The sequence below is a fragment of the Emydura macquarii genome, unplaced genomic scaffold (assembly GCF_026122565.2).
Source record: "Emydura macquarii macquarii isolate MOO-44397 ecotype Brisbane River unplaced genomic scaffold, CSIRO-AGI_Emac_v2 contig_212, whole genome shotgun sequence".
NCBI classification, from domain to species: domain Eukaryota; kingdom Metazoa; phylum Chordata; order Testudines; family Chelidae; genus Emydura; species Emydura macquarii.
The window spans coordinates 4,191,266-4,217,550 of NW_027130349.1; the positions used below are offsets into that span (position 1 = coordinate 4,191,266).

A 26,285-nucleotide genomic window follows, 5' to 3' on the forward strand; every position below is an offset into this window, starting at 1 on the left:
AAACATCTTTATTACCATGTGTGCTGCAGACAGAGTGGTGGGATTTGAGATATAATCAGCCCTGGTCTACACTTACCTGGAGATTCGGCAGCAGTCAACGGGAGTTACACAAACTATGCAGAGTAGCTTGCGTAACTCACGTCGACTGCGTTGTCTTCACTGCACTGCGCTGACGGGAACGCCGTTCTACACTACGTGAGGGGGTGGATTTACACAGTCGACTTCCTGATCGATTGAGCAGGTCTACACTGACCGCTCAATCAATCCAGACAGATCAATCTGGCAGCGGTGATTTTGCCACCGTCAGTATAGACAGACCCTCAGATTTTGTGTTAACTGGAGAAAATCTGACTTTGCCCCTCCACCCCCACCCCCAGTCCAGTAGTTACTAAAGTGAGTGTGGTTGAATTACCCTTTTCAGTGGGTCTTGGTTTCATGCTAAGGGTTTGGAGTCTAGGTGGCAAATTCGGTGCGGAAATTTTTCTCACTCAGTTATTCACTTATTCAGCATACTACCTCAGATGAGAAGAGATGGCAGAATGTTTCCTTGGCTCTCATGGGGCACATTAATTAATATATTTTAAATGTTAACAGTCTGCCCAAATATATAGCTTTCAAGACTTATTTTATCTGGTCCTGTTTCTCCAATCGGTTCAATACTCTATTGTTCTCATCTTCTTTGTAAAACAAAGGTAAAGGTTTGCTGGATGCTTACATATGAAATATGGGGATTGGCTTCTCCATCACTACTGTATTTGGAGCTCTCGATAGTTATCACATAGTGCAAACCACAGCTCCCTTCTCACGACCCCACGCATCAAGTTTTGTCCAAAGCTTGTCACTTCTTCCTCCATAACATTTTAAAAACCAAACTTTTCCTTCTAGCCACACAACCAAATCCTTCATCATCTGCTGTCTTGAACACTGCAACCTCTCTGTTTTATGGGCTCTCTGGCACCAACATTGCCCCACTCCAGTCAATTCAAAATGAAGCTGATAAGGTCAGTTTTCTTGTCTGTCATTCTGATCATGATGCCCCTACTTCCCCTCCCCATCTTTGAATAAGTGGTTTACTGAAAACTATAACAGTTACAAGCTATCACTTTAAATTCCGATCCTGCTGGCAAGCTAGGGGGCTTTATAGGGAAGTGTATGGTCTGGGCCTACTGCTAACATTCAGTTTGCAAACCAAAAGCTAGTGTAAGGTGGGGTGAGTTGAGCCTCGCTGTTTTAAGGAGCAGCCTGTTTTGTTTCTCTCTGTTTTGGAGTCCTTCTGTGCAACCTTTCAGCAGAGGTATTTTATCTAATTTTTCTGTTTGCATGCTATGAAACATAACATCATCCATCTTCTGGCTTCCACTTTTCACTGAATCAAGTTCAAGCTTCTTGTCTTCACTTCAAGGCATTTCACATCTCTGCCTCTCCACATTTACCCACTCTTGCTTCTGAGTATGTCACTGCTCCTACACTACCACAGATGCTAGCTGTGACCCGACCACCCATTAGTCCACTTCTCCTTCAATCATCTTCACAAGTTCTTCCACACTAACACACAGAACACACTCTTCCTCATGTCAAAGAGCAACACTCACAAAACTGACACCCCTTTTCTATCTCTAAACCCCAACCACTCATCCCATTAAAAATTAAAAACAAAAACATATCCCAAGCCAAGTTTTGACCCCAAAAAGAAGTTCCAGAGATTCCCAGAATCTGTTAGGGACTTTGCTATTGATTTTACATGGAATAGGTTTCAGGTACTATGGGGAACGGTTGCACTATAAAACCTTAGAATAGATACATAACATAGATCTGAGCTACACTACCCTCTCCTATTTCTAATCTTGCCACAAAAAACAGCTCTTCCATGATGCCTACAAGATGGGATAGGTTGAAGGCGAATCAGGAAAAACTGAGATGTTTATTTTTATTCATTATTTTCACAAAGTATGCAATGTCAGTATTAAAAACGTCAGTGTTGTAAACTCTTTTGCTCTGTGTTTGTACAGTGCCTAGCACTATAGGGTCCTGGACCATGACGGGGGCTCCTAGGCTTACTGCAATACAAATAATAAATAATAATATTTGATTTCCCCTCACCTCATCCTCCATTTGTTGCTTATCTTCTTAGATTGTCAGTGCCTTCAGGCAGGGACCGTGTCTTCTTATGTGTTAGTACATTTCCTAGCACAACGGACCCAGATCCTGACTGGGATGTCTGAGCACTACTGCAATATCAATCAAACATAATATATTGCAGAGCATGACTCAGACCACTTTTTTCCACTCACTCTTGCCACAAGAAGTGTTGGAAAGATGAGAAATAATGATAATGACGTGAGGTTTAATTCTGTACATATGTAAGGGAAGTTAGTGAACACAGTAAGGTGAAACAGCCCTTGTTCCTGCTGTGGCCTATTTGCTCTGAGTCATTATTTACCCCAGCTTGTCACAATTCCAACTGTGCTAATACTGTTTCAACAGAGAGCTTTAACATTTGATGAAGGAGCCATGTTAGCATTTACCAAACTGATTGTTAAACTCCATGTAGCTAAATCTAATTTTTCCCCCTCCAGTTTCTTTTTGAAGCTAAACATTACATTTTACTTCAACCAAATCACTCCCTTAATAGGCCAAATTTAAGCTTGATGGAGCTTTTTGATGACTTCTCTACCAGTGAAACATAAAACAGTGTCTAGCATATATATGTTTTTGTAGTTTAATTCCAAATGATAAATCGGGAACCAAATTGAAAAGAGGGTTGAATAAATAAGACCAGCCACTGAATGGAATCAGATCACGGTCTCTGTCTTAGGAAGTGTTACATCCTATAAAAAGGGTGAGGACCACTGATCTACAGGATGGGCCAGACTGTGAATGGCCCACGCACAGGAACAGGGGCAGGATTCAAAGAGACTCCCCCATCATCTTCAGTCCATGTATGTGGTTAGTTACAATTACAGAGCTTCTGCTCAGGGGTGCATGGGAGCCACTCCCTACATAAGTTTTAGTGTGGGTGGAGGGATGGGGAAGAGGCATGTCTAATGTACCCACGTGTGAGTACCAGTAAATTCAGGGAGGGATTATGCTTCCCTGAGTTTACTAATGCAACACTGCATTGCCCCACATAGGTACAATCTAGCCCAATAGGACTGCCATTTCTTTCTACCATTTAGATAAAGAAGATACAGTGCTCACTTTTCTGGCATGTATTTCAACAGCTTCTCCATTCTGCAACTTTAATTATATCCAGGTGATGTCCAGGTATAGTTCTCTAGGCTACTTCCATTTGGTGCATTTGCTTATAAAATAGTCTGACTGGTGGTTCTTTCTGTTAAGAAAATTGTGCTCCCCTGGCCACTCCTTATGGACTCATCATTTCTCTCCAAAGTTCTCCCCATGTCCCTAAACTGACTAAGTGAAAAATTAAACCAGCTCTGAGAACTGAAAATACTTTCTTAGACTATCATACCGTATTTTTAGCTTCACTAATCTTTCTAAAACACACAGGGAGCCGATAAAGTCTTTTCTTGTGCTTGAATGTAATTATCCTCTATTTCCCTCAGACAACTGATTTTCCCCTTGAAGTTTAGAAGGTGCAGCTGAATTCTGCAGGAAGCTCTAACATCTCCATCACCAAATGGTGCTTCTTGCAGAAGATGCTTGCTATGGTTTTACACAAAATACATCCCCTGAGTTCATTTCCAATTGAATTATTCAAATAGTAAATAAAAAACCCCAGATCCAACACAAAATTAGCATCACCATTAATTTTATGAAGTAGCATTAACAAACAAGGTTTCCCACAAACCAGTGTAATTCTGCTACAACATGGGTAGTTTCAATAATTACATCATTCATATTCAAAGAGTCTTAGATTTTGATGTCAACAAATATTATCAAGAAAATAATTGTAATGTGGCTAAATGAACAATATTGTGAAAGGAAAAATAGCCTACTGGCAAAGATACAGGAGTAGGATTTGAGATGCTTGGCTGGCTTTCCTGGATTTGCCACAGACTTCCTATGTGATTGGGACAAGTTACATAGAGTCTGATTCAGTTGTCATCTAAAGCAATGATAGTAGGAGTCAGCCTTAATCTCTCCTTGCCTCAGTTTCCCCACCTGTCAAATGAGGATAACAACACTTACCTATATCATAGGGTGTTGTTTGACTATATTAATTGATGTTTGTAAAGTTCTTTGGATTCCTGGGATGAAAGGTGCAAAGAACGATTATTAATTATTATACATAAATAGACTCAATAACAAAACTGGATGTTGAAGCAATAATGTAAAATGCTGGGATTATTTTCTGCTTGGAGGAAAAGAATATCCATATTGCTGGGATTTGGGGAAAAGGGATAATTTAATCTTCATTGGTTTAACTGAGTGGAAGTGTAGGTGTTTTTTTCTTTGTAGTTACAGGATCATTAGGACTAGTCCACTATTATTATTATTTATTAAACATGGACATTGTTAATGCTTTGGTACTACAGGGATTCCTGCTACTGAAAACTCCTCAGGTTGTATAGATGTTCTTGGCACTGTATACGACACTGAATGAAGGAAATCTCAGCCTTAAAGTACTTACAATCTGCTGGATGGAAGTGAAGAGAACAGGACACACAGGGAAACCCAGAGGTAGTGATTTATTTTGTTTTTTACTACAAATAAATCCCCCTTTTAATGTCCAGTTACCAGGTAACTAGCATTATGTCAGAACTGACAACTGACCAACAGGAAAAACAGGATGTAGTTTTAATGAGCTTAAATAAGATCACAAGAATCTTTTCTTTAATTAGCATTTATCTTTATTTTTTAGCAGATAAACCTTATATTCATTCAATCAAAGAAAGCAGAGATGGAAAAGGACAATTACAGTATCCAGTCCCACTAATATATTTTTGAGTATTTTTTCCAGTTGAGTTGTTGAAGTCACAAGCGATGAGGTTCTCACCATTTCCTTAGGGATACTATTCCACTGCCTAAATCATCTCACTGTCATTGACAAATAGAATGCCAAACAAAGTAAATCTTCATAGTTAGGATAGTAGTAATGAGTTGTGGCAATAGGCTCTGCTTTAGTTACTATTAATTCATTGGCTCAGCTTTAATTGAACTATAGTAGACAGAAGAGAGGATGTAACACGGAATACACACACACATGCACACACACATGCACATCAGGCTTTTGATAATTTATGATACCTTAAAAATTAAACGCTCTAGTTGACTCACATCTGAATCAACTTTAGAAGTTGCTGAAAGACCCCTACCTAGAAATTATAGAGCTGACATTTCAAAGATTACCGCCCCAAAACATGACATGAAGGATATATATACATACAACTGCAAATGTAAAAACTTAGAATTAGTGTCTGTTACTGATGAAAGACATTTTCCGTTTGTGTGAGAACATTTTTTTACATCAAATTTGGATCTTATTCCTGCAAACACTGACCCGCAGGCTTAAGCATATCCATGTGACAGGACCCATTGAATTCAATGGGACTATTCACATGTATAAAATTAAGCACATGCGTGTTTGCAGAATTGGGGCCTATCTATCCCATCCATTTTACACACAACGTACAGTATCATCTGATGTTTCAGGGACAAGTTTTCATGCTTATAACTGCATAGTGGTCAGTTTCCCATTGCTCATGAGCACATAGACCATCTCCAATTTGGGTCCCCATTTGGACAATATTTCCCCCCCTTCGCCCCCAAATTCCCTTCACATGGTTTTCTTTCATCAATCACAGTAGTGTGGTATGTTGAATTCTAGCTTCCGCTCTAAGTGTCCACTTCAGTTGCTCTTAACTTCCTCAAACTAATTCCTTTATATTGTCCATGCTTAATCCCAACCCAAAGATGATTTATTTTTGAGGACTATTCGCTCAAAATGCCTTCATTCGTATTTGAGCTATGCATATGCAGGGGGGAACTGCTCTTTTTCTGTATGTTCTGACTGAAATTTTTGTGGTCACCTCCCTCAAGCATTGCTGAAGTCAGGCGTCCATATTGGCTTCCTCACTGAGAAAGAAAACATAAGACAGAACCCCAATCCTGCACTCTGATTCCTCTGGGCAGATTCTTGCACCTATGCAGAGTCCCACTGAAATCAGGGTAGAAGGCTCCATAAAAACACAGGCAGGGACAGCTAGAATGGATGAGATTCTGGAATCTGGTCCTAGTTTGATAAACATTGATTAAAGCATCCCTAAACATGGACTACACACTTTCTCATTTCTTCGTTCATTTAGAGGATAAAGCAACTTAGAACACTGGAGCTGCTCTGAACCGCTTTAGATTTGAGGCAACCTAAATTGCTTAAAGATACCTTAAATCTTTAAAATGTCTTAATAGTGGCTGGCAAGACTGCTACTAAATTGCATTAAGGGTTTATGACAGTTCATGATCTTCTATTGCTTTAAATCCTTAAAGTACCTTAAATTCTTATGCTCACCTAAGACCTCAAAATGAATTAAGGAATTTAAAGGAAATTTCCAGTGTTCCTCTATCAAACACTAATCCAATAAATATTTAGTAAAACAAGATATGTAAATAAAAGTAAAAACTGAATTTTTATTAAAAAGACGCTGATATAGCAATACTGTTATGAGCGTGGATGGCTCTGAGCTGACTTCATGGATGCAGTCAGCTTCCACGTGAATGGCAAACTTGAGGGATGTCAATGATTTTAGTTCCAAAGTTACATACATTCCATATATATTGGGTGTTCTCTCACTTCCATTGCTTAAAATTAACTTACACTATACGAAAGGATTAATAAAAGGAGGCTGTAGATATATTTATATTAAAGGAATGAATCCCACAACACTTTAAGTTTCCTTAAACTTACGCTCAGCATCGCTGTGACAGGGATAAGGCAAAGGTGGCTTTAGGAGACTTTTGTAGCTTCCTTATCCTGGGGCCATCCAGGCCACTAATATAACTTAGAGTAGCCTCAAGACTGCTCTAAATTATGCATGCTACCCACAGTCCCAAGGGAATCACTGTGGATATGTCTGCACTAGATCTGGAAGGAGTAAATTCCAGTTCAAAGAGACGTACCTGTGTTAGCTCTAATGGAGCTAACATGCTAAAAATAGAAATGCAGTCACAGTGGTTTGAGCACCAGGAGGGGCTAGTCACCCTGAGTATGTATCTATGGTCTCGGACAGGATTGTAGTCAGGCAGCTAGCCACTCATACCCCTGTGGCTACATTCCTTAGATTCCTGGGAGAATCTGACAGGTTTCTGGCTGCTTTATGTCACTGCAGCAGTGCAAAGGTGGTAGGACAGAGCTAAGGAGCTGGCTCTATGTTTGGACATAAGTTTTCTATTTTTCTGTCTTTCCTCTCCCTTAACACTCCTTGAACACAGTTGCTCCCAGCCAGCCAGTGGACAGTTTACAGCCTGAAAAACCTTGTGAGATAGCAGTTCTAGCATTATTCCCAAAGCATGAAAGAGGAGGAAGTGCCTTACTTTACGTTGTGAACCAGGAAGTAAATGTGAGTATTGAGCCAGTAAGTAAACTCCAGTTTTGATAAATCTAATATGGATGTGATACTGGAAAAAATCAGAGTCCACCACTCAACTTTGAACTTGTGAGGCTCAAGAGAATTGTAAATTAGGCAAAACATGTTCCCAATCCTTAGTTTTACATACAACGAATCAGCAGTAAAATACTGGAAGGCCTGGGATGCAAAGTTCCTTAATGCACAGAGGACCTAAAATGCATCATGGACTTTATTTCATGTAGCCTGCTTCAGATCTCTCCCCTTCTTCCCTTGGGCTTGGTTACTGCTTTTGAAATCACTTCCTGGCCACTCAGCAAGTTTTCGACTATTAGAAAAGTTAAGTTGGATGCTAAATGGCCTGACTGTCTACAGAGCTCTGATAATGACGGTGAGCAAGGAGACAGTTTGAAATGCAGCCCTGCTTTTTGTGGGCTGTTTGTCTAAGCCCAAAGGCTCACCACAGCTCCTCAAGTGGCTGGAGCATCTTGGAAAATTTCCTTTCAATTAATAAATCTAAACCAAGAACAGTTATGGAGAAGGAAGAATTATTCATCATGGTCAAAGGGGACAAGACAAAGGTTAATGGCTTTATGCTAGGAATAAAGACAGTCCGAGAAAAAAGAATCCTAACTGCAAGATCAACTGAGCAATACCCTAATCACACAAGGAAAGTCATCAAGACACCATCGTTGGATGTATTCCAGCCATGACTGGTATGATGTTCCCCTCTGCAATCTGGACTAGTGTATATCTGTGACATCCCAGTGCCTCACTCCTGGAGCCCATCTTGCACTTGCTCTGCTGTGTGAACCCCCTCTCCTGGGTCAGCCCATGCACAACCTCCTGCAAGCAAGTGGCCCTTAATTAAGTGAATGAGTGATTCTGGCCAGCCACGCATGGGATTATGCAATATAATGACCCCAGCAAACACCCCCAGTCCCAGATGCAACCCTAGGAACTTCCATCTTGCAATGTTCAGTGCGGCCCACTGAACAATGCAAGTGCACGATTGGTTCATCAATTTGCCAAAGAAATTGATATGCACCAGCTCTGTCACTTTAAATGGAGTCTCTAACACACACTAAACCACATGCACTGCTTTAGATAAAACAAAGAAATAAGTTTATTAAGTACAGAAAGATTTTAAGTGATTATAAGTCAGAAGAAAATAAATCAAATTTGATCAGGATGAAATAAAAGTAAATCACATTCTAAATTAAGCTTAACATTTTCAGTAATCTTACAAAGTCAGATAATGCTCACCATAGGCTGGCTGATCTCCTTCAGCCAGGCCCTCCCCCTGTGGACAGTTCTTCAGTTGCTTGATGTTCTTTTGTGGATGGAAGTGGAAGAGAGAGCGCCAGATTGCAAAATATCTCTTCTTTTAACATATTCCTTCATCCCCCTCTAGGGTCAGGTGACAGACAACATCCAGCATGACTTCCTCCACTTGAGTCAATGTGCATCTCCTTATCAATGCTGAGGCTAGTCCATTGTTCCTGGAAGAGCTGGGTTGTTTTATGCATGCCTTAGTGAGGCGTGAACTACCTCCCTGCTTTTAGTGTTTGCCTAGATCTGTCTCAATCATGAGACACATATCTGGGAATATTACATAGCAGAGCTTCATAACCATACATATGACATTGCAACAAAATACTATAACAATAATGTTCAGTATGTCATGAGCATTCCAAAAACACCTTACATGAAATACTTTGCATTAAACAATACACAGTTACACTATAAGGGTGTACCTGGGTTGCAGTGTGTCACAACTGGATTTAACACTTGCCATAGGACACAGTAACTCCTCTTGCCCTAGCAGCTTTGTGGGGCAAAGAGAATGGAGATGGTGCATGCTGCAATTCACACACCCATAGCCTGCACTGTGGCACAGTACTTGACATAGCCTAGCAAAGGTGCTGGAACTAGAGGTGCTGGGTGTGCTGCCACACCCCTGACTTGAAGTGATTTCCATCATCTACAGCATTTACAGTTTGGTTCAATGGCTCCCAGCACCACCACCACTATACAACCTGTTCCAGCACCATTGTTGCCCAATTTTGTGAGCCAATTTTTGTGAGCATGAGTCTCTTAATACGTGTCATAGTTCAGGCAGTCAGTTTGAGCAAGGCTGCTTTCATGGTCTCTAATTTTATTCTATAAGATTTGTTTGTGAAAAGTAATAGCATCATCTTCAGTAGGTGTTTGTGTTGCTTTCTCCATCAGTCCCAGATAGAGTGAATCACAATAGACTAACCTGTGACAAAATCATGACTAGATCAACATGGCTAGATCCTGGTCCAAGAAGAAGGGGCAAAATGTTTTAGCCTAAATGTATGTTTTCCCAGGGCCAAAGAAAAATCAGGCCAGTAGAATATCAACCAGCTAACGTATATTAAACAGACTTTATTTCCATACTAAGGAGGGTGATGGATAGCAGTGCAGTGTTGTGCTGGGGTGTTCACCCCACACTTGCCCTGAAAGGGTTAAGGGAGACTAGCAGGAGAGGGAGTGGAATTAACCCAACAGGCTAAGGCTGAAGGGAGTCAGGTGGCTAACCAATCCTCTGATTGAATGAGGAAGCCCAACTGAGGAGCAACAATTGGGATGGGACTATAAAGACAGGAAATTGGAATTGGAAGAGGGCGTTGGGGAAGTCTGTCTGCAGTCTTTGGCCTGGTCTACACTGGTGGCTTAATTCAAATTAAAGTCCCTTAATTCGAATTAATTACTCCTGCATCTACACTTGCGCATTGTTAATTCGAATTAAGGAGCCTTTAAAATCGAATTAATAAAACCACCTCTGCATGTGGATTAGCGCCTGAAGCGCATCAGTTAATTCGCATTAGTGTGAGTGTGGATGCAATGGGACTTAATTCGAATTAATTGGCCTCCAGACTGTATCCCATGATGCCCCATTTCAGTACCCTCCCCCAAAGCAGCCCCGGGAAGATTTAAATCTTAATTTCCTGCGGTGAATGGGTTTAAAATCCAAGCTGTGATTCCCTCCCCCCCCCCCACACACACAACAAGCCCTTTGCAGTTTGTCTCTTTAAGGGTTTGAAAGATTTCACACACACGCCCCCCCCCCCATGTGGTTAATGCGTTTTAACTGCCCAGCAAGCCCTTTTCAGTTTGTCCCTTTAAGATTTGTCCCTTTGAAAGTTTAGCCCTTTAAAGTTTGTCCCTTTGAAAGATTTCACCACCCACCCCCCTCCCTGCATGGTGAATGCGTTTTAAATGCCTGCAGTGAGAGGAAATTCTTTGCTACATTGTTTCAGTGGTCAATCATTGAAATTGATACTTTCTTAAGAGTTTATTCACAGTGCTACATGTGGATACATTATATCATGCTTTCCATCAGTGAAATGGAAACATTTAGTATCACTGTATTAATATACTAACTGACTGTTGTTATTTACATTACATTCTACAGACACCTGTAGACTCAAAATCAAAGGCAAGCAATATACAGGGGGTGGTGGGGGGAGCATAAAAGGCAAACAGCATACAGTTCTAAAGTAATCCAGGATAAGCTGTGATGTATTTGACATGGTCAAAATGAGAGCATAGTTCAGCTGGCTCCATGTGCCTGCAGCAATGGCAATCAGGGGAGTAAAAAAACAGCATGAAAATCCTTTTCCTGTTTGTTTGGGGGTGGGGGAAGAGATTGGGTGAAGCAGCGCTGCATCCTGGGATGATGACACTAGTCACAACAGCCTCTATGGTTAGTTCCACTGTGGGATAGCTTCCCACATTACACTGCTTTCTAATTCGAATTAAGGCTGGCCAGTGTGGATGCAAGAAACCAGAACAAACACTGTAGTGTGGACAGTCTGCAGCATTTTCTATAAATCGCTTTCTGTAATTCGAATTAAGCTAATTCGAATTAGTGCTGCAGTGTAGACATAGCCAACTCTGGGAAGAGGGAGGAGTGTTTGGAGACTACAGGGATGTGTTGCAGTTGCTTCCTAGGAGATGGGAGTAGTGGAACTGGCAGACTCAGAGAAGGAAGGGAGAGTGAGCCAGGAGGTTAGGAAAGGGTTAAGGGAATTCACAAGGTCTCGGGTGACACAAACCTTGACTGCTGACTAGAGGGTCCCCGAGCTGCAATCCAGAGTGCAGGGTGGGCCCAGGGTCCCCACGCAGCCACCAGGGAGGTGGCACTGGTGGGGCAGTGAAGGGGAAGACTGACTAGGACTGTTGGTGAGGAAAGACTTTCTAACCGAGGAAGGGGAAAACAAATAGAGTGACATGGCTGGAGGGCCAAGTCACAAAGAGGTGGCAGTAGGAGCTCATGGAGCGAGAGGGGCTGCAGATGCTGAGAGAGAGGCAGAGGATGGCGTACAACTGAGGGAAGGGTTGTCGACCTTGCAAGTTGTTCCCCAGAACGACTAGGAAGAGGTGCCATCCTAGCAGTGAATGGAGCACCCTGTTACATGTGGATAGAAAATCTGTGATATAACAAGAGGGGTAGCCGTGTTAGTCTGTAAACAGCAAAAACAACAAAAATCCTGTAGCACTTTAAAGACTAACAAATTTCATTTCAGCAGGCATAAGCTTTCGTGAGCTTCAGCTCACTTCCCCAGATGCAGTTGGTAGAAATGATACAGCAAATAGGTAACATATATAGGAGACAACATACACATATCCAAGGGCATAGATAACAATGGGGTAGGTGGATAAAAGCCGGGTACTTGAGGCCTAATGACAACCATTGAGTAGGAGGTGAGAATGGGTGATCAGAATAATTTGTTAAAGATCACACAGCAACTCAGGGTGAAAACTGGGAATAGAACCCAGAAAATATGAGTTCCCCCAGTTTGCCCCCTTTCTTCATGGGCCATGGGGAGAACAGGATTGCCTACATTGCCTACAACATACTCACAGCACTTGCCGCTCTGAATTAAGATAATGACAGTTGACTAGATGTGTTGTACGGCAAGGGTTTGCCTTCCTCTAAAACTTCAGAGACTGGCTGCAGTGGCAGATGGGACACTGGATGGGATAGACCAGTGTCACCTCAGTCTCTCCTGTTCTCTCCCTGTGGTACATATTTTACAGCCTTTTAATCCTCAGAAAACTAATCTATCATTATTTTTACATCACCTAACATGATAAGCACTTCACAGGGCAGGGACCACATCTTTCTATTTGTTCTGTAAGATTACAGTCTAGTTCTAGAAAAACAAGACAGGTGGGAGATAACAAACAGTGGGAAGAGTGAGAAAGGATGACCATCAGAACAATATGATTACATAGTTACTAAGCCTAGGCATGTGAAAATCTTGATGTCAAAGATCCATAGATTTTTATGGCCTGACTGGACCATTAACTCATCTGTCTGACTTCCTGTGTAACGCAAGCCATAGAATTTCACCCAGTTCCCCTGTACTGAGCCTAGTAAATTGTTTGACTAAAGCATGTCTTCCAGAAAGGCAGCCAGTCTTGAAATCCACCATTTCCTTTCATAGTTTGTTCCAATAACTAATCATCCTCACAGTTAAAAAATCCGTGCCTTGTTTCCAATTTGAATTTGTCTAGCTTTAACTTCAAGATAAACGTTGGGTCTTGTTATGCCTTTCTGCACTAAATTAAAGAGCCCTTTAATACATGTGAAGTTATGTATATACCATGATCAAGTCACCTCTTTGATTTTCTTTTTGCCAAACTAAACAGATTGAGCTCATTAAGTCCCTTACTGTGACCTTCACAAAAGCATTGCTTACAGAGTGAACACCACCTGCTTGTGCTTGAGGCCAAAGCAAAATTATTTCTTTGTGCAGGAAAGGCATTCTCTTGCACCCTTTCTGAATTTAAGAAATTGTCTTGAAATTCATAAGAGCCAATCTCTGTGTAGAACAGAACGGATGAAGATGGCACTTTAAAGCAGACATCTGGTTACAATGGGCACTTATATTTCATTTTCTGCATTGCTTTAGATATTTCCTGCAACTATTAATGAATATCTTTCTTTTTAAATCTGGTATTTATTATTGTATAAGAATGATAGTTTAGATCATAGTGTGGTAGAATCCTGTGATTGGGACAAAATCAATGGATGGTCAATAACCATGATTACATGGAAGTTCTAGTCAAAAGGAGATCCTTAACCAAAGGAATTTGAAATGATGCCAAATGACAGAATACTCTTCTAAATAACAATGAAATAATAAAATGGATATTCACTATAATTTGTTTAATATTTTTTCTTAATATTTCTTAATATTTATTTAAGAACAGACATACTGGGTCAGACCAATGGTCCATCTAGCCCTGTATTCTGTCTTCCAATGGTGGCCAATGCCCAATGCTTCAGAGGGAATGAATAGGACAGGTAATCATCAAGTGATCCATCCCATTGGCCGTTCCCAGCCTCTGGCAAAGAGCAATCCCTCCCTATGCTGGCTAATAGCCATTGATGGACTATCCTCCAGGAACTTATCTGGTTTGTTTGGTTTTTTGAACCCCATTATAGTCTTGGCCTTCACAACATCCTCAGGCAAGGAGTTCCACAGGTTGTCTGTGCATTGTGTGAAGAAATAATTTTATTCGTTTTAAACCTGCTGCCTATTAATTTTGTTTGGTGACCCCTAGTTTTTGTTTTATCAGAAGGAGTAATTAACACTTACTTTATCCACACTTTTCAAGATTTTATAGATCTCTATCATGTCCCCCCTTAGTCATCTCTTTTCCAAGCTGAAAAATCCTGGCCTTATTAATATCTCCTCATATGGAAGCTTTTCCATGCCCTTAATCATTTTAATTGCCCTTTTCTGTACTTTTTACAATTCCAATATATCTTTTTTGAGATGGGGTGACCAGATCTGCACTCAGTATTCAAAATGTGGGCACACCATGGATTTATAAAGAGGTAATATGACATTTTCTGTCTTATTATCTATCCCTTTCTTAATGATTTCCAACATTCTGTTAACTTTTTTGACAGCTGCTGAACACTGAGTGGATGTTTTCAGAGAACTGTCCACAATGACTCCAAGATCTCTTTCTTGAGTGGTAACAGCTAATGTAGACCCACATCATTTTATATGTATAGTTGGGATTATATTTTCCAATGTGCATTACTTTGCATTTATCAACACTGAATTTCATCTGCCATTTTGTTGCCCAGTCTCCCAGTTTTGTGAGATCCATTTGTAACTCCTCACAGTCTGCTTTAGACTTAACTATCTTGAGTAGTTTTGTATCATCTGCAAATTTTGTCACCTCACTGTTTACCTCTTTTTCCAGATGATTGATGAATATGTTGAATAGTACAGGGCCCAGTACACACCCCTGGGGGACACCACTATTTACTTCTCTCCATTCTGAAAACTGACCATTTATTCCTACCCTTTGTTTCCTATCTTTTAACCAGTTACTGATCTGGGAGAGAACCTTCTCTCTTACCCCATGACCACTTATTTTGCTTAAGAGCCTTTGGCTAGGGACTTTGTCAAAGGCTTTCTGAAAATCAAAGTACACTATATGCCACTGGATCACCCTTGTCCACATGCTTCTTGACCCCCTCATAGAATTCTAATAGATTGATGAGGCATGATTTCCCTTTACAAAAGACATGTTGACTCTTCCCCAACAAATCATATTAATCTATGTGTCTGATAACTCTGTTCTTTACTATAGTTTCAACCAATTTGCCTGGTACTGAAGTTAGACTTACCAGCCTGTAATTGCCGGGATCACCTCTGGAACCTTTTTTAAATATTGGCATCACGTTAACTATCGTCCAGTCATCCACTACAGAAGCTGATTTAAATGATAGTTACATATGACAAAGTTTGACAACTTCTGCCTTACTACCAGTGTAATGAGATGAAAGTATGTTGAATTCTAGAGAGCTAGATCTGCTTAGGTCTGTCGTGAAGTTGGCCCCAGATCTCAGAATTTACTCCATTAATACTATAGGATTATAGTATACTATAGGATTCTATAGTAATAGTACTATAGAAACTGGTCCATTATGAGGAACTTCGGCTCACATTGTCCTAGTTAAACAGCAGTCATTAATATCCTATATCATTAGACTAAATTGGTTCTCTGGGAGTGGTGCTAATTAGGCATATCCCAGTGATGGATTGTATCCTTCATTCCTTGTACAATCAAAACTTATTAGTTATATTGCACCCAAAAGTGTGTAGGTGCTTTGCACACCTGTCAAAATAGGTCCCTGTCCCAAAGAGCTTATAACCTAAACAGATAGTATACAGACAAAGGGGGGAGGGGGGGAAGTGATATAACTTGAGACATTTTGCTTTATTCGTCTAAGTATTTTAAATTATGCGTACTGGTGCATTGAATTCCATGAGATTTTGCATGCACATAGAATACACTTGATCGAAGTGGAGTATATTTTAATTAGAAAAGGAAACTGCGTGATAGATTGTTAGACTGTTTAGTCACTCAATCTCTCACTCACTCACTCTCACATACACACATTCATACACACCCTCTAACATGGGCAGCATATAGTGTCCTGAAGGTCTTAACTTGGCTTCTGTACTCCTGTTCCTTTAAATGATAGTTATGGATGCATGAATATGCTCTTCTCTTTAAATGCTCAGCAACCACATCAAAATGTGTGGTGCAGACTCATGTCTCTTTCTCTCTTTAGTGGCCTTTAAAAATGTCTTGTGTTGTCCCAATTTTAAATAAACAGTATTAATAAAAGAAAATGATCCTGCTCTGTCCTTGAGAACAAAAGTCATGAATTAACAGAATAGTGCACAATTAGGAAAAAGTTGCTGTTGAATTTAACATGATGCTATCAAAAGAAAAGGGAGTTAATGCATTGAAAATGATCAAACTATTGGCAAAATTCACATTTATTGCATCCTTGACTAATGCCATCTATGAAACAAACATCTATTATATTACTGAAGATGAGATCAGAACAAGCTTAACTAAAATAAGACTGGGGGAGCTTTTGTTGTAAGTCTTTAAGTTTGGCTCTCTAAGAAGAGATTGACTGGGCAGGTGTCAATACTTCAAACCTTTTCGGGCATAATATTTTCATGAAAGCCTTCCGAAACCTAACATGGCAGAGAGGGTAAAGGAAAGGATTCACAGAGGAATTGAGCCACAAAAGCCAAAATGTTATTTCATACCAGGATTTGTAGACGCAGTCTCCACGGCAGGCTGCACGAATTATCATAAGTAATGAATATGGTGCCCAGCAAATGGCAAAGACATTGACAATTATGGCAAGTGACTGTGCAATTTTTTTGTCCCTGTCTAATTTTGACCTGGTCTTCACTCTGAAGTCTGCTGACTGATCGTTGTCAGGGGTTATGGACAGATGTGGACCGTCAGTCACCCGTGATTGCGTCTGTGTTCTGGAAGACATAGAAAGACTGTCCTCTGTTTCTAAATCAAGAGAAGGTATTTCTTCCTTCAACAAGAAACAAATTCTTGATGGCTGGTCATTCCTCTTTGGAGGTACAGACACCTGTTTGCAGATACTGGCGGTGCTATGGTGCCTGTTTCTCTTGCGTTTTTGTATATCCTGGTAGATTTGCATGTTGAAATAGGCCACAGAGATACAAGGTATGAAGAACTCAAAGGTTGAAGCACACAGGAGATAGTACCAGTTGAAGTAGAATTCAACATAGCATTCTCCATCGGGTACAATGCTGCAGCCGACCACATGTTCCCAAATGATAATTGCAGGGCCATAGAGTAAGAATGCAAAGACCCAGACTGACACCATCTTAATAATAGTATTTGAAGTATGTTGAATCCTATATGTCACCTAAAAATAAAATTAAAAGAGCCCATGTCAGTGACGCACTGAGTTCTTTATAACTAACGTAAGTACTTTGTGTAAACTTCTGGGAAGTTAAGAAGAATAATTGTTCTGTAGGTCTCCAGATGTCCAGAACATCTGTGTTTATATAAAGCCATGAAAAAAACTGTATTACTCTTGGGCTCAAAGACTGTGTACTGTATGCTTGAAAACCTCGAGATTTTGGGGAAAAACTGTTGAGATGGATATACCACCCACTGAAATGAATGAGTAATAGGAAATGGTTTGTCATCATTACTACAATAAGGAAATAACAAGGAGTCAGCTTCTGATTCATGAAAACATTGAGTCTCAGAGGTGAACTAAGAGTTATGGGGGTTTACTCTCAGTGTAATAGAAAAGTAACCATGACTGCTTCCAAGCACTAGACAGTGTCTAAACTTGAATATTTTTCTCTTTGCCACAGAATAAAATGTATCCCACCCGTATCCCCTTATATTTCCTAAATGAAGGAAATTCAATCATTTAGATGTTGTGTTGTGGTGTTTTCTTGACCATTTAAATGGCCACTTAGATTCCTTTAGTTTAGGTATTTTTAATACCCAGCAGCAAAAAAAAGGTTGCATGTGCAACCTTAATTCAGACACTTTGTATGTATGCACTATGATAGTCTTTAATTACATGATCACATACTATTTTTTTCACAGGACTCCTGACTCATTCAGTGCACAGGCTGTATGAAAGTTCCAGAGGGGTAGCCGTGTTATTCTGTATACAGCAAAAACAACGCGAGTTCTGTAGCACTTTAAAGACTAACACATTTAATTTCAGCAGGCATTAGCTTTTGTGAGCCTCAGCTCACTTCTTCAGATGCAGTTGGTAGAAATGATACAGCAAACAGGAAGCATACAGAAGGCAACATTTACATATCCAAGGGTATAGATAACAATGGGGTAGGTGGACAGAAGCCGGGTACTTGAGGCTTAAGGACAACCATTGAGTAGGAGGTGAGAATGGATAATCAGAGCAATTTACTTCTTGTAATGAGATAGCCATTCCAAATCCCTGTTTAAACCCAGTTTTTTTACTCCAAAAAAACTTCAAAAACAGACTTGAATGAGAAACTGCTGAGTTAGAAATTATCTGCAAACTTGACACATTCAAACTGGGTTTAAACACGGATTTGGAATGGCTATCTCATTACAAGAATTGCTCTGATTACCCATTCTCACCTCCTACTCAATGGTTGTCCTTAAGCCTCAAGTACCCGGCTTCTCTCCACCTACCTCATTGTTATCTATGCCCTTGGATATGTAAATGTTGCCTTTTATATGTTTCCTGTTTGCTGTATCATTTCTACCAACTGCATCTGAAGAAGTGAGCTGAGGCTCATGAAAGCTAATGCCTACTGAAATTAAATGTGTTAGTCTTTAAAGAGCTACAGAACTCTCGTTGTTTTTACAGGTTGTATGGTACTTTCTGAATGAGCAGCTATTCAATATTTTGTTTTTTCCTCATTTTTTTCAGTGTTTGACCCCAGGTCTTATTTACTGCACACGATTCAAACCATGCTCTAAAGACAGAATTAGTTACATCCTCATGGGCTTGTCTGTGGTGCTAATCACTATAATATCTGAGTGCTTCACCTGTGAAGTGAAATGATATTGCTATTCCTATTTTACAGATGGGGAGCTAAGGCACAGACAATGGCAAAAGTATCCACTAATTTTGGATGCCCAATCTAAGATACCTAAGGACTGATTTTTTTAAAGAGAAAACAAAGCAGGATTAACCTCAGCTAAATCATCCCAGCCAGAGCTTTGTCAAACTGCAGCTTAAAAACCTCTAAAGATGGAGATTCCACCACCTCCCTAAGTAACCCATTCCAGTGCTTCACCACCCTCCTAGTGAAAAAGTTTTTCCTAATATCCAACCTAGACCTCTCCCACTGCAACTTGAGACCGTTGCTCCTTGTTCTGTCATCTACTACCATTGAGAACAGCCTAGCTCCATCCTCCCTGGAACCCCCTTTCAGGTAGTTAAAGACTGCTAGAAAATCCCCCCTCATTCTTCTCTTCTGCAGACTAAACAAGCCTAATTCCCTCAGCCTCTCCTCATAAGTCTTTTGCTCCAGCCCCCTAATCATTTTTGTTGCCCTCTGCTGGACTTTCTCCAACTTCTCCACATCCTTTTTGTAGTGGGGGGCCCAAAACTGGACACAATACTCCAAATGTGGCCTCACCAATGCTGAATAGAGGGGAATAATCACTTCCCTCTATCTGCTAGTTCAGAGCACAGCTCTCATTGACTTCAGCTATAGTTGTGAGTGCTCAGGATTTTGCAAATCACATCCCAGGTACCTCAGGTGGGGATGCAGATGGCAAGGAATTGAGTTAAGTGACCACCTGTGAAAAGTGTGGTTTAAAGGCCTTGCCTAGCATCATACCTGTGGCAGAGGTAGGGATAGAATCCAGTTTTCTAGGACAACATTCAGCTGCCTTAACCAGGAGACCCTCCTTTCTATTCTTGTAATCCCCTACCCCAGTCACCTTCCAATCCTCCACTTTAGTGAAGGGGGAAGGACCATTAGTTTTGGGCAGGCCTAGACTCACCTGTCCCAGATCTGCAAATAGTACACACCTTCCAACTTCTGCAACAAATGAGGCCTTACAAATGAGGTCTTACAGACGACAGTGTCCTTCACAACACAGCTTGATCCATTCTCTGAGCAACATCCACCCTGTGCATTGAATGAGGCACAGATCCAGGAGGAAAAAATAGCCTGTGATCATGTAACTAAATATTGTATCATAATGCATATGGCCACGTACATATTTCCTAACCTTTGGGGGGTAGATTTTGCAACTTTTATACTACTTAAATGTAGGGTTTTGTGTGTGGATCATTTCCTAGGATTTAAAAAAAAAAATCAAACTGAAAAAATTCCATCAGGTGGCATCATATAGACACCCACATGGGTTATCAGCAGGGTTGGAATCTTCAGCTCCAAGGCACAGAGCCGCTTGAGCCAACAGAGTAAGTGGTATCAGTATTAGGCTGTCCTTCATATGGGCCAGACACTAGAGGCTGGTAAGAGATACTCGGCCATTGGGTTTCACACACATCTGCAAGCCACAGAGGAATGCTGCGACTCAGGAAACCCGGATTTTATTCTGGGTTCTGAAGGGAGTGTGCTATGGTGGTTACGGACTCTTCTGTCCTGGGCCCTTCCAGTCTGTGGTTGGTCCAGTCCTAGTATCACCTGCTGCCCTCCCTTGGTTCCTCACCCAAACCTCCCACTCACCTAGACATCCTCCTTGGCTCCGTTTCCCAATTCCAATCTCACCTGATCCCCCCCCCCAACCCATGCAGCTTCTTGTCAGCTTCCCCTTGCCTCCACTCATCTCCTCACCTCAGGCCTTGTCTCCCCATCATCACTCTCTTTCAGCTCTTCATCCACCTCCCAGCTCCAGTCCTCTTCCCCCAGCTCCGCTCCACAGCCCCATCTCCACCCTCTTCCTGTCCCTTGTCCCAGTCTCCCCCCAAGCCTGATCTTTCACCAGTCTGCCTGCTAGACAAGCAGTTTCCTTCTCCTTTCTGCCTGGACACTAGCAGGCAGGGTTTGAGGGGGGAGGCAGGGGGAGGGTGAAGGGGGCATTGAAAGCACAGAAGAGACGGTCTCCCTGTTCTCAGCTCCAGTGCCACAGCAGCCTCCAGCACCTATGTGCAGCAATCATAAGGAAAGACCTCCTCCACCCTGCAGGATGCTCAGTGTGGATGGAATCGTCAGAGAATTTAGTTGCCAAACTGATAACTCTCTACTGAGCATGTGCAAACAGATTTTCAGAGGCTAGTAACTTGGGCCATTTTTTACAGAAATAGCAAAAGGCACATCCCTGAAAGCAAGGCCCCATCGTTTCAAATTTCAAGTCTGTTCCAGAGAATGGAGGTGCCAGAGCTTCTCAATGAAACACTCAAGAATTTTTTATCATTATCGTAAAAAAAAAAAAAAAGCCTGAGGAAGACAACCAACATAGAAAACTTCCACCTGGATGGTAAAAGTCTGGCAAAGTTATAAGTAAATGAAAATAGGATCTTATAATGTCAGGCAACCTTAACTATAGGCACTGTTACCTGCGCCACGTATAATTTAGATCAGCCCATGTCACTGGCCTAGGAGGCTGAAATCTATTTCCAGTTCTGCCATTGACTCAGTGTGTGACTGGGCAAGTCACTTAAATTCTTTGCTGGATAGAGCTTATCCACTTTTGTAAAGTGCCTTCCAATCTATGGATGAGAGGTGTAACAAAAGTGTTAAGTATTATATAAACACACCATTACATATAAACATCATGAGGCATGCAAAGGCAACTATGAATGTTCTACTTACAGCTTTAGTAACTGACAGGAACCGATCATAGCTGATAAGGACAATATTAAATGCTGAAGCTGTGCACATCAGATAGTCTACAATTAGCCAGAGCTTGCAGACGAATCTTCCAAATATCCACTTGCCTGTCAGGATGTAAGGGATATACAGAGGGATGCAGAATGCACCTATAGAGAAAAATCATAAATATGCAGTCCCGTTGTTATAGTCAAGACTGTGGATGGTGCTGACAGGAACCCAGAACAATCTTATTAGTTAAAAAAAAAATGTCAGATTGGAATTTACAGACTGAAGTTCTAGTGTTCTCATGAAATTAGTTAATGGATTCCTTACATTAGATCTCAATGTTTTTTATGCATTGTTAATTCTCTGACTGGTATAATATAGTGCTTATTAGTATTTTCCAGACTTGTATCACAACTTAAAGGAAAGAATAGCTAGACTGTGGAAGTTGCTTTTACCCACACTGTTAAAATATCAACCTTTATTTAACTTGCAGAATGAGAGCCATTCTGGGATTTGTTTTATGACGAGTGTAATTTACCAATTGGTTTGTAAAAATGTAATCCTATTACCACACTTATGCACTCTCAAAATCTTGATACAAGATCTGATAGTGGTCTGAAAATACTGCTCCAGAAGAAATAACTGTAGAACTGCACTGCAACTGCTAATTTGTTTAAACAAATCAGACTATTCTTTTTAATTGTATCAGCAAAAGATAAAGATTTTATAGTTTCCTGTACATTCTCAGGCTAGCATTTTCCACTGATCATAATCCCCTTTTTGGCAGTGAGCTGACAGGGTATTAGACTGGAACATACATGAAGCAATCTCAACAACCTCAACATGCTTAGCCAAAATTTAGGTTCCTAAATCCACATGTAAGCACTTAAGTCTGCTTTTCAGAGAGGATGAGCACCTCCAGCCATGCACTTTCTGTCATCTTCAAAGGGATTAGATGATGCTCAGGACCTCTGAAAAATCAGATTATTTTTATCTAGATGCCTAGATATGGGTTTAAGAATCTATCTTTATACATGTAAGTTTGAAAATGGTGGCCTATCTTGCAATTTATCATCTTTAATTAGTAAACAGGATGCACTACATGTCAGATTTCTGTTTCTAATGCTTCTTACTGACTCAGAGTTCAAGCTCACAAGAAATTTAAATGGAGAGTAGGAAACATTAAGCCAGCCTGAGGGGACTTGGAGCTCTCTGAGGGGACTTGGAGCTCTCTGCTTAGAGCAAGAAACAAATCTCTGAAAAAACTGTTAAACACTGCGGTGAACACGTCTATGAAGAAGGCCGGAGCTATGGAACAGCAACTGCAGATGTGACAAATGGGCAACATGAAACACAAAGCCCTGGATATCAAATGATTCAACATGGACACTCTTGGTTTCATCCTCTATGCCAGTCCCAGAATTAGATGGAAGCCCCTCAGTAAAAGGATGCAGAACTGATGCCAAGGTTTTGAAGGCTAGAGTGGAATGATTTAAATACTCTGATGAAAAGAGGAGCTATACATTAGGAACATGCATCAGGCACTGCTTAAAGTGGTGTTGATGGCTCAGTAGGAGATTCATCTTCTCCTGGTTCAGTGAACTAATGACTCTGCATTGCACTGGAAAAGGAAAGCATTGGTCTGCAGAAAGTGCTATCTTGTGAACCAGCTGCAAATCAAGGTACCCCTATGCAGACATTTAAGATACCTCAAAATATGATGCCCTCACTGAACTCCTAAAACAAAAGTTTCAAAAAATAGGAGCCTACAGCTAAGCTGCTAAATCATATTTAGGCACCCTAATAAGTGGTCTGAGTTTCAAAAGAGCGGAGTGGCCAAGTGAATCCCACGGAGATCACCCTACGCATATACTAATCACCTAAAATAGCCTTGACCTCAATAGGAGATGCAGGGTGCTCAGCACTTTTGAAACCCAGGCCAGTTACTTAGGGGGCTGTATGGATGTAGTTAGTTCCTACTTCTTTCTAATTCAAAAAGAAACAGATTTTTACTCTGCCTCCTGCCCTATAACTATACTTCAGTCCTTGCAAAGTCTTTTATTAATATGGTTCCTATAAAACTCATATTAATTTGCTGCAGTATATTTGGTAGGATGCTAACACCACATGGTAAATTAAATAAGTTACCTTGAAATAGCACATGCTACTATACAAGAACATGGTAATACTGCTGGAAACAGGGTGGGTTCTACACAACTCACAATAAAGTCATTACATTTGCTCTTAACAAATGTCCAGCTGCTAAGTGTCAACTTCTATAATTTGCGTACAGAACTGTTTGATTAATGTAAGTTAATAATGACTATCTGTTAGCATCAATCTCTATTCTGTGCATGGATAATATTGGCAACACATTTTGACACTGTATGTAGTGTATATAATTTGTATATTGTTTGTAATGCGTAATTCACATATTAGCATCGCCAAATCGTATGTCATGAATTGCTCCTATTTTATCCTTTGGGGGGTGAAATTCACTCGTGGCAGAGACCAGCATAAAGCCTCATTAAATCCCATGGAAATACTTATGAGCACCACCATATTCCTCTTGGAGCATTTCTTAGCATGCACCCATTTTTCTCTCATCCTCCCATCTCAGCCACCATTCATTTTGGAGTCCCTAAACAGTGTTTCTTATTTGGCCAGTGGGGTTGATGTTGAAAGCTGAGAAGTGTTCCCTTCTCTTCAGTGAACTGAGTACATGTTGTCTACAGCGCTCCAGGGCCAGAAGTCTGTGACAAGAAACAGAACCCCGTAGGCATTAATGGGAGTTCTGCAGCTAATTCCCAGCACTGACAATGCACCCCTTCCCAAGCAGTGCATGTTATAGGAGTATATATTGTGTATGTCATAAACCTAACATTTAAATAATCCCCATTAATGCTGTTATATTTTGAGCATGTTTTCAAATCTTTTGCTCAGAGGAGCAAAGACTAGTTCCCTTTTAAATGTATCAGTTCCGTTTTATTACTGCACTGTGACACTGTGCATTCCTAGGGCTCATTTACGTATCTGGTACAGTACACTAGAGCACTAGGGTCTAGATCCACAAAGGGTTTTACAGTGCCTAACTACCACTGTAGGTGCGTAACCCTGTAGGTATCTAAGTTTCCCCTGGTAAAGTTCCCATGGCACCTACATTTATTTCTACTGGTATTTTCATGGTGCCTATATTTCTACTGTAGAAAGTGAGGAGCTTGTGTCCCTTTTGTGGATGTAGCCCTAGGTCTTCAGCCTTGTGCCTCTGAATACCATCTAGGCATACAATAATCACCCATAACTTCATTGCTGAGCTTCAGTCATTGCTTAAGTAAAATAAGTGGGATGTAAATATGTTACAGAAAATTCTTTGTTTTGCAAAAATATTTAACATTCTTGAAATATTAACTCTTGTTAAACTATTATTCTGAGTTTACAATGATTTAATTACTTCTCTTCTACCAAAATAAATATTCTGCATATTTATTTAAATGCTGTAGGGGTATAATTTTGGATTCCAACAATAAATTTTAATTTGTTTATTTCAAGCACAGTTTTTTAATGTATATATTTGTGTGTATAGTATCAATCTACTGAAATGATTAATAATTGTTTGTTCTTTTCATATGTCCTTAAAAGTGTGCAGTGAGATAGAGATCCTTATGCATACTGCCTAAAGCTAGTCAGTTGGTAGCCTATGTGCTCCTGAAAAAATAACTAGTAATTCTTAAAGTTCTGGCTACTAGTTAATTTCAACCCAATACACAAGAACTAAAAGATATATACAATATATACAAGATCTACTGGTTAACATATACTGTGCTCCATCTGAAAATCTATGGAGAAAAGCAAAATTCCAAGTTTTAAAGATGAGTGGAGGGTAACTATAACCAATTGCAAACCATAACCCCTAAGCAGCATTGGTTTCACATCCGTTCTGCTTACAATAATTGCTCTCTTTTCTGGAGCAAACATCTCTCATACTGCTAAAAGATCAGTTTCCCTTTCTAATACATTTCTGAGAACTAATACCCTGCTAAAGTACTTAAAGAAGTTTCCACCCCGTTATTCTAATCCTAGGGGTGTGTCTGGGAAATATGTTTGTTAAAAGAAACAACATAATGAAATAGACCTTTCTTTGCCTTAAAGAACCTATAAAATGAATATTACATTTGTTTCATTATAGTAACTTACCCACTAAAAAGTCTGAAATAGCAAGATTAAGAAAGAAATAATTACTCCGATGCCTGAGATTTTTGTTCACCAAAAAAGCCAGGATGACCAGGCCATTTCCAAGAACAGTAATAAGGGCTAACAAAACCATAAGAACTGCCAGTAATACCAAAACATCCAAGGTAAATGGTGGTTCCAAGTTTGATGTGGATGAAGTTATGCTTTTGTTACATGTTTCAGTCACGGGTAGATCTTCAGCACTGTTGTTATACATATCGTACATCCACTTCGGTCTCTTTTATGAAGAAACAGTACAGTAACTTTCTAGTAAGTGAATGGAGGTGAATCTTCGAAAGATACTGTATATTGAAAAGCAAATATTGAGCATCCAATATTGAGCATAAAGTAAGAATCTTGCAAT

General features: G+C 40.3%; 1 protein-coding gene across 1 annotated transcript; it reads right to left on the reverse strand.

Moving 5' to 3' along the window:
* Positions 1–16,374: 16,374 nt before the first annotated feature.
* Positions 16,375–26,138, reverse strand: HRH4 (histamine receptor H4). Its single transcript, XM_067546033.1, has 3 exons — positions 25,886–26,138; positions 21,686–21,852; positions 16,375–17,301 (listed from the first exon to the last, which is right to left on the reverse strand). The coding sequence occupies exons 1-3, from the start codon at positions 26,136–26,138 to the stop codon at positions 16,504–16,506; spliced, it is 1,218 nt and encodes a 405-aa protein (XP_067402134.1). The 3' UTR covers positions 16,375–16,503.
* Between the last annotated feature and the right edge of the window lie 147 nt (positions 26,139–26,285).

Coding starts and splice junctions, on each gene's coding strand:
- HRH4 (XM_067546033.1), bottom strand. CDS start 26,138: ATGTATAACAACAGTGCTGAAGATCTACCCGTGACTGAAACATGTAAC. Junction 21,853..25,885: donor TATTTCAGACTTTTTAGTGG/GTAAGTTACTAT, acceptor TTTTCTCTATAG/GTGCATTCTGCATCCCTCTG. Junction 17,302..21,685: donor TCCTGTCAGTTACTAAAGCT/GTAAGTAGAACA, acceptor TTTTATTTTTAG/GTGACATATAGGATTCAACA.